This window comes from Xenopus laevis, chromosome 1L (assembly GCF_017654675.1).
Source record: "Xenopus laevis strain J_2021 chromosome 1L, Xenopus_laevis_v10.1, whole genome shotgun sequence".
NCBI classification, from domain to species: Eukaryota; Metazoa; Chordata; class Amphibia; order Anura; family Pipidae; genus Xenopus; species Xenopus laevis.
Window position 1 is genome coordinate 142524849 of NC_054371.1, and position 9602 is coordinate 142534450.

Here is a 9602-nt window from a genome sequence, read left to right on the forward strand (position 1 = left end):
GCTTGTAAAAAGTGCTATAATTTCCTTTATGGCAGGAAGTTTACCCTGAGAACAGATCCCCAAGCCCTAACTTCTTTGCTGTCTACATCAGGATCAGGCCATCACCCTACTTGTATTAACTGATGGTCAGACACGTTATATCAACACAATGTTTAAGTTTGCTACAGACCAGGAAAATGTAATAAAGTTGCAGATTACCTGTCACGTGTAGTCCTCAAGCCTGAGGAGACAAAAACTGCACAGGAGCAAGAAGACACACTGATATCCAGTTCATTAGTCTTCACAGTTACACCACAAGATTTGGTGACCTCATCTCAGCATGACCCAGTGATTCAAGAAAAACTAATGTACTTGGGTGGAGAATGGCCATCTGTTTTACCAGGACATCTTCAGCCATACTACCGAGTAAGAACAGAGTTGTCACCCTGGAAAGAGGTTTGTTTAGTTAAAGGGAACAGGGCAGTAATTCCAACTGCACTGAAGCCAGCAGTCCTCGGGATGGCCCATGAAGGACATTTGGGTGTGGTAAGAACAAAACAGCAGAGAACAGGGTCGGACTGGGGGGCCCGGGGCCCACCGGGACTACTGTCCAGGGCCCCTTCCGACCCCCTACTGCTACGCGCCGAGTGCGCGCACACAAAGGACGTAGATTGTACGTTATGTGGCACTTAAAGGACTCAGTGGCTTCAAATGGTCCATCTCCCGATAGATTTATGAAGAAACTCTTTCTCTCCCCTGGGCCAGCTCCCCCTGCAGGCAGCATCAGTAGTTTGATCCGTTCTTGTTTCCCATAAAGCTGCTCTCCTTCTGCAACTCCCCCCTTCCTCCCAGAAACTAGGTATGTGGAAATAAAGGTGGACTGGTAACTTTCCTTCCTTGCTGTATATTAGTTTGTATGTGAGCCAGGGCCACCATCACGGGGGGACACGGGGGACAAGTATCCCAGGCCTGGGCATGAAGGGGGGCCCGGCAGTGCTGCAGTTTACGAGAGCCAGAGCAGTGCGCCAATTTGCAAGTCCCAAATGTGGAAATGCCAAAAAGCCGAACAGCCGAAGGACCCGAAGCCATGAAAACAGCCGAAGCCAAAGTCCCGAAGCGGCGAAAAGACCTGAAGTCACGAAAACAGCCGAAATTGAAGTCCTGAAGCGGCGAAAAGACCCGAAGTCACGAAAGGAGGTGAAGTTGAAGTCCTGAAGCCTTGAGTTCAATTCTACTGAACACCAGTTTGAGGGGTTTTTTTTTAATCCCCTGGTCACCAATGTATTATTTTAATATTCTATAGGCCCCTGCCACCTATATTTTTTTTTTTAAAAAAAATTTTGGGGCCCCAATTTTTTTTAACTTGTAAAGGGGGCCCTGGCAACAATGTTTTTTTAAAAAACTTTTATGGGGGGCCCTGGCGCCAATGTTTTTTTTTAACTTATAAGGGGGCCCTGACCACCAATAGCTTTTTATAACTTGTGTGCGGGCAGTTACTTTTTTAGCGCTGATGTCTGTGTGGTGTTTCAACTGTGATGTGGAGTGGACGGGTTATGGGGTGGGGCTTGGGTGCCAGTGCGGGCGGGGCCCAGAGCCCCCAAAAATGTTGTTGTACGGGCTGTGATTTCTAATGACGGCCCTGATGTGAGCAATGAGACTCGCGAGTATTAGATAAGCAGCAAAATCAAAGTGGAGCAGCATATTCACGTGTCTCGGTACAGTTGGGTGAAGATTATATTTAAGTACTGATTTAGCAGCGATGTAGCAAGACTATTTTCTAGAAGCCCAGCAAAGGGATGCTCGTGGTGTGGCAGCAGGTCTAGGTGAGGGAATTTCTCCACACTGCTTAGTGGCGTGTGCGTGTATGAGGAGGAGGCGCATAGTAACGAGAGTGGGCGGGCCGAGAGGCTGCAAGGCTCCGCCTCCCTTTCCCATCTGGGTGCCGCTAGCTTCGGACGGGAGGAGAGCAAGGGAAGTGGGGCAGTCATTTATGCAGAGAAGGGAAGAGAGCGAGCTGCCTTTTCCCACTCACACTCCAACGTTAATACAGTGAGAAGGGACGGCACAGAGTGTCCGGACGGAGCGGGGGAGGACTCTCACCCTGCCATTGGCACCCAGGACTGTGGAGTTGGAGCAAAAGACAAGCCCGTTAGCACTGGAGACTGGAGTCAAAGTGCAAAGCGAGAGACTAGTACAAGTATCTTCTACCTCTTCCACCTTCAGCTCCCGGAAACTTTACTCAGCAGCTTTGCCCTGCCAACCTTACAATTCGCCCTCACCTGTCCGAGTTTGCCCTCCCCCTTCCTGGAATAACAGCGGACCTTGTTTGTAAGGGACAGAGCGGGGGCGCAACATTGCAAGTATGTGTCTCTCTGGGACATGTCCGCTCCTCGCCGTGACTGTGCTGCTGCTGCTGCTGGGAATCCTGATACCACCGTGCCGGCCTCGCATGTTCACTAACCACTGGGCTGTGAGGATAGCAGGGGGGGAAACCGAAGCCAACAGGATAGCGAGCAAGTACGGATACATCAACATGGGACAGGTAATCCCCTGCTGCACTCCCCCCGCTGCCTATTCATATGCACTCTTCCTCTGCTCTGGAATGGCTAATGCTGGCCTCTCCATTCGTTTAAGGGGGGGGGGGGTATTTAACTTTTCTTGCCCAGACCTTATAGTTTCATGATGGGTTCAGGTGTAAATGAGCTATGTTACTGAGGGGAGTTTAACTCTGGGCTTAGTCTCCTCATAGGTATGTGTATGCCCTGTGTGAATAGCGTGTGTTTATAATGTGCCTGTGCTGTTTGCACTGGGAATTGACATTCACTGGAGAGCTCTGCAAATCCACAGGTTATGTACAGTGCATGTCCCTCATGTGAATGCGCCTGCCAGCAGCTGCACACATGTGTATTTTATATATATATATATATATATATATATATATATATCTCAATATCATTCCACTCATGCCATGTTTATTATTCTCATCCTGCAATGAATTGCTTGTGCTCGAGTACCCACACATGGAATGGATTGCAAGGAACAGCAGAGGGGACTCCCTGTCAGCTGCTACTATCATAATAAACAAGGCAAGAATGTTGCAGGGCAAATTGCTGCAGGAGGATTCCCTGCTGAGTGTGTTATTTAATGATGTGTGTGGCAAAGAGTTTCCGAGTAATGGGCCGATCTATCGGTGGCCATTTCATGGCAATGAAACTTAAGCTCTTTAGTTGTGTGGCTGTAATGCTCTGTGGGTCACGCAGAGGCAGAAATAAATTGGATATGCTGAGTGGCTTTCTGGCAGCGAGGGAGTTAATGGTCTTTATTGTGGGAGATGCTTTATCCATTTATCGGGTAACTATTTAAGTGCCAGTCAGTCTGATCTAGTATTTGGGAAGCCAGTGACTGCATATTCTCTGGAATCTGTCATTAGATAAACCCCTTAGTGCCTTCATTTCTCAGGGATGCGTTTGATGAAACCAAATAAGGCTTTTCCCTTATTAACGTAGGGACCTTTTACATCTAGCCTTCATAAAGCAGGTGAACAGCAGTAGAACAAACAACAGATTTTCTTGAGGTCGGAAATGTGACAACATAAAAGATAAGTGTAGATTGTCTGCCTCCTGTGCTGACGCAAATGTGGTTGTCCCCCTATCCCTCTTATCCGTTGCTTGGAAAAACTTGGAAGTTGGGATCAACATTTTCATTAAATAGCCTTGACACTTCCCATGCCTTACCGATACAGGCATTCTAAATGGCAGTCATTAGCATCTGATCCCAGTTCTCTTTCATGTTTTTGGCAATTCCCATGATCGGAAGAGAAAATAGAAGGACAATAATCAAAGAGAACCATGTAAATTGTGTTTAGACTGTGGCAGGTCTTTCATCTTGTATATTGTTGAATCGTGTCCTGCAACATGGATTGAAAGTACATAGCATGAACTTTGATACCTCTTGCAGAAAAGAAAAACATGGCAGAAAACTAAAAGGGTGGGGGTGTGCTGTACCCTGCACCCAACCAAAGAGCAAAGCTAAAGTGGTTTGGAAATACAAGGGTTAACATAGTGACACCTGGTAAGCACTTCCTGCTGAAACAAAAACATTTTTTTTTCTCTAGCTTCCACCCCCTTTCCCATCAAGGCAATTCTCCATTAACACATGAAAGTGTTTGAACAAAATACACATAAAGGACAGGTTAGTTTTCAGCACCTCCCCATCACACCAGTTCATCATTCAGTAACTTCTACTGGGCTGTATATTGAAATTTGGATATCTCAGGGTTGGACAACTCCATGTTACTACAGACAGAATTGCCTTATCCACAGCTGCGTATTATGATGTTATTATCAGTAGGACAAGCTCAATCGATTTAATGCGTTTGTAATGTTCTGACCCACTGGATCCCGCCAGATTCTCTGTTTATAGCTTACAACATATCTGGTTGCTTGGTCTCTTTTAATTGGCAAAATTACTTTGCTTTTAATAACAGAATCAATCTTTATTTCTGAAATAACTACGTCATAATACGATAATTACTATAACTGAAGCTGTGCCTTTTGTGTGTAAAATATGGTTTTAATAATCAGTATGAACGCCAGAGCACCTCCAGCTCTAATGATGTAAGTGTTCTATGAACTTTCCTTCCAGCATTCCAGCATAGTTTCATCCTTCTTATAACCTCAGTCAGAGATCTGAAGGCCAACTTGTTATGTTTCCTCTTCCTGCTGACCTACTGTAGATGGCAGTTACCATATTCAACATCTAAGTGCTGATAACTGTGTACCCAGTTTATTAAAAATTCACTTGTCATTAGTGATGGGCGAATTTGCGACAAATTCACACGATTCGCCACCAGCGAATAAATTTGGAAACTGCCAGTTTTGAGTTTGTTTCCAGCAGCAAAGCTTATGTGGCAGTCATCTGCCTGATTTTAAAATTGGAAAGGCTCAAAAAAAAGGGAAGCCATTAAAATATATTTTGGGGGGGGGGGGGCATTTCTCTTTGGTTGTCTCCTACTGCCGCCTTCTTCATGACTTTTAACATCTGGCCAAGACTATGCTCCTATATATAATTGCAATAAGCCCCACAAGTGTGGTCATAACATGCTTCTATGTTGCTGCACCTGGCAAACTTAAACTTATCACTTATTGCTTTCAGTCATAAACTACCTGATATGGCTCACAGGGGACAGTTTTGGGGTATTACCCATAGAAAAACCCTTGGGGGAGAACATTGCTGTTCATTAGAGTACTGTGAGTTGTATCTCAACAACTATAGGGTTTCTGGCCAGACATCTTTGGTTTATATAATGTACAGTGCTGAGTTGTGGCCCCAACCGCCAACTTTTTTCTTCAACTGTAGCTGTGATCATTCGGAACAATTGACTGCAGCATTCAGCAAAGGCATGCATCAAGCGCCCAATCAAGATTATGTTGTGGAATGACTTCATCTATAACATTGTATTAATATACAATTCTTTGTACTTTCCTGCTATTGTACACCAGCAAAGAATACATCTTCCTCCTTATAAACAGTAACAATTGTAGTATTAGCTAATCTTTCCAATGCACCTAATGTGGATAATGTGAACCTGAATTGCTCAACAGTTCTTAGAATTCACTGGTCATTTATTCTGTGTGGTGTTGGATATCTCAAAGTACATCTCACAAGGTCTCTCGTCACTTGTGGTTTTGGCCTGTCTATTTATCATTTTCTGGGTTTTTTTGTCCTTGTTATAGTACACCAGAATATCTTTCTTATATGCATGGTATTGACAGAATGACAATAAATGATTTAAATATTTATGTCAATGAGGACACATGAGATGAGCTTGTGAAGCTGAACAGATCTGAGTAAGGTATGGCTTACACATAAAAGTACATGAAGAAAACAGAGAGTAAAGAATTCAACTTTTATATTCAACATTAAATATAGCTTATATTAATTAATGTATTATGTCAAAATGGTTTTGTTCCTCGCAAAGTTTTAGAAAAAATACCTCTCCAAACAATTTTGTAAATAAATTGGAAATGCTCACTTACCACTCAAAGGGCAATAATTCTACTATGTAGAGCTTTTTGAAACTCCGATTTGAATATGAGGTGTTATAATCCATTCTCTCCCCAATCTTTACCTATCCAACCTATTTACCTAGTATTTCTGTAATAGTTATGTGTTCATTTAGGCATTCTCCATTGCTGCACAGAAAAAGGGGTGATGAACTGCAAAAATTGTAGATGAACAGTGGGTTTTGCAGCAAGTGCAACATGCCTTGAATACTGGGACTCAACATGATCCTGTTGACTGGTGTTGATAACTCTATAGTTAAACTTTTTACTCAGATACAACAAACAGCTTCAGGACAAATGCTAAGATTTGTCCATTTGAGATTACCACCAACCTGTGGCCAACTTGAGAATGCACATTGGGCCAAATTGCACAAATCTGACTGTTGGGTTGGGTGTGGGAGCCCATACCACACCATGGAAATCCATATCTGCAGTTACATGCAATTTGTGTGAGGTTAGTCTTGGTTTGCGTTGATGAGTATATTGGTTGCCACCGGCTTCTATAAGGGAATGGAAAAATTCACAACTCAAATGTAAAGTATATGATTGTGTAGACTGTAGAGAGTGATGGGAGCCCCAGAAAGCTAAATGCCATGAGGTGCTTGGGCATCAATGTCATGCTAAATGTGTCAGTCTGCAGTATTGTCCCATGATCATCAAGGCAGACAAGGTATAAATCAATACTATGCTAGTGTTTTGTGGAAGAGCCTTACGTAAGCGGGTTTGTCCTTGGTGTTCTGTGCCCTATGGGATGGTACTGAAGCAATTTTTGGTTCCCCTTAACAAACTGCACTTGTATCTAAAGTCCTGCAAATGCAGGCAATGACAGGTCCATCAGACGGTGCGAGAAATAACACGTTTTGCCTATTTGATTGTTTTCAACCTCATGGGCCTTTTTTGCAGGGCCCTCAAACACTATCAATATCACTCAAAATAGAAAATTTGATCAAGCCTACATTGGCTTGTATATGTGTTTGGTAAGTCATTGGGTACATTTTACAGTTGTAAGCCTCAGTGTGTGTTTATGTTTGTGTGGGTGCTCATTGAATAACCTGAAAATTCAAAAGGGCCCACATCTCTTCTTATGAATAGATCATTTACCATGAGGTCATTCATGTGTGTGGCCACAATATTAGATCAGACAATCTATGGGCCCCTTTATGCCTGGGTTAGCTACACTGCAAATATACAGTATCACATTAGACTGGACAGGCATCTGAGCCCAATTATCATGTCAGAATTGTAGATGCAACAAATTACTTACTATACACAACATTCTTGCAGGAAATCACCTATTGGCTAAGCCTAGACCTAAGCTGTCAATCCACATTAAGTGCTTGTACACACTCAGTGGAGCGGAGGTCGGCCTGTAGATGTCTCTTTCGTGTATTTGGGCTGACCTCCGCATCTGCTCCACTGCATGTGAGTGCACGCAGGAGAATATCATTTAAATGGAGCAGGGACACGTGCAATTCTGGTTCTCTCAGCCTGCAAAAAGAATGCAGGGTGATCACAGTGGAGCCTTTAGCTCATGTGCCCACAGCATAAAGATGTCTACTTTGGTGTACTAAGGGGCAGATTTATCAAGGGTCATATTGAAAATTCTAATTTTTTTTATGGACAAAACTGTCATTCGACTAGGTAGTTATCCAAATTCAATTAGAGTTTTTTAAGAAATTCGAATTAGATTTTCTAGATTTATCATACTCTGGTCCTTTAAGAATTAGAATTTGACTATTCGCCACCTAAAACCTACCGAATTGCTGTTTAAGTCAATGGCAGAGGTCCAGGGATTAATTTGGAGATGTTTGCAGCCTTCCTGGCATTCAAGTTTTTTTTGGAGAAAATACTTGAATCGAGTTTGATCGAATTCAATATGAGTTTTTGGGTCATTTCAGTTATTAATCGTTTATAAATAAATTTTGATTGGTCGAATTTCAAATTTGTGCCTCCTGAATGGAGGCAATAGGAGCGGACAGGATTTTTTACCCTGCCCGATTTTTGGCCAGATATCAATTGCGGACACCCATCAGATGGCCCCACATACGGACCAATAAATTGCCGACAGTTGCCCATGTATGGGGGCCTTAAGAGTTGTAAATCTTTTTGGTGTATTACCCCCTCCCTATGCCGATGAAAAGACCTCAGTGATCCAGTTACCTTTCATTTGGTGATCATTCAACCTTCAGCCAAACAATTAGATCACACAGGAATCATCCCATGCGTGACCAGCTTTATTCTAGTCCAACACTTGTACCAAATGTACATTGTGAAGTCCTTTTCTGTGCTATTGTGTTGAAGCTAACAATGGGTGGCATCTAGCTTTATTTTAAAACAGTTGTCAATGTATGCATTGTCTGTGTGCATTTTTCAGGGAGAAAATCACACAAGCATCCCTGGATGGTATTTTGCATTTACAAAGGTGGTGGAGATTTAAGGACAGATTTATCGACATTCAAATTTGAAGTTTTTCTGTGACAAATACACAAATTATATTTTTAAGTTTGCAGAAAATGTAAAGTTTGGTGAAACCTTTTATTGGCTAACTGAATAAGTAACAATTGCAAGCTTTTGGAGCACCCAGGCCCCTTCGTCAGGCAAAATACAAATGAAAGCTGAAAAGGCACATTATATATACTGTTAGATCACTGAAAAAGGGTTTATGGGCAAAACATGAGAAAGTTACAGATCGACAGAGATAACTTATAACTTTCTAATTTATTGCCCATAAACCCTTTTTTTTTTCAGTGATCTAACATTATATATAATGTGCCTTTTCAGCTTTCGTTTGTATTTTGCCTGGCAAAGGGGCCTGTGTGCTCTGAAAGTTTGCAGTTGTTACTTATTCAGTTAGCCAATAAAAGGTATCACTAAACTTTACATTTTCTGCATTTTTTTCAACACGGTACAACATCTAACATTTTTAAGTTTCTGAAGCTCAGTTTTCAAGATTTGTTAAGCAGAAAAACCTCAAATTCAAATAAAAAATACATCGATAAGCTCACGTAGAACTCAATGAGACTTCAAATATCAACCTATTTTCTAATTCAAGTTTTTAAACTTTTTCTTAAATTGCACATTTGAGATTTTCAGTTTTTTTCACCCCTTAGTTACTGTTGCAAACATCACAACTGTTTGCCCCACTAAAATATTTTCATTAGTGGATTACCAAAGCTATAGCAAAATGTAAAAAAATATGAATATAAAACCTAACCTGGGTCAAGAGTTAAGGATATTAGAAGTGACAAAAGACTAGAAGCATTGGACAATCTATAGCCCTTTATCTGCTTTTCACCAGTAAAAGTTGTCATAGACGCACAGATAATATAGTACAAAACACATTTTTGTGCGATATTTGGTGCATGTATAGTGGGAGACGAGCCGTATAATATCAGCAGAAGACTTGGATATTGGTCGGCTCGTCAATCCAGCAGGCTGGAAAATTTTGATTGTACACCTTTGAAGGCATCCGAATAACGGCCACTGTTAGTGCTGAATTGTCAGATACAGGTAGAATTCTATTGTTTCTACCTGTATATCTGACAATCCAGCTCTACA

General features: G+C 42.0%; 1 protein-coding gene across 8 annotated transcripts in view; it reads left to right on the forward strand.

Moving 5' to 3' along the window:
* Nucleotides 1-1777: 1777 nt before the first annotated feature.
* pcsk5.L (proprotein convertase subtilisin/kexin type 5 L homeolog) overlaps nucleotides 1778-9602 on the forward strand; it is a 237696-nt gene continuing 229871 nt past the window's right edge. For 2 of the 8 annotated variants that reach the window (XM_041582247.1, XM_018248758.2), the window contains exon 1: nucleotides 1838-2521. In XM_041582247.1, coding sequence (XP_041438181.1) covers nucleotides 2342-2521 — 180 coding nt within the window. In that variant the 5' untranslated portion in view covers nucleotides 1838-2341. 8 annotated transcript variants of the gene reach the window in all.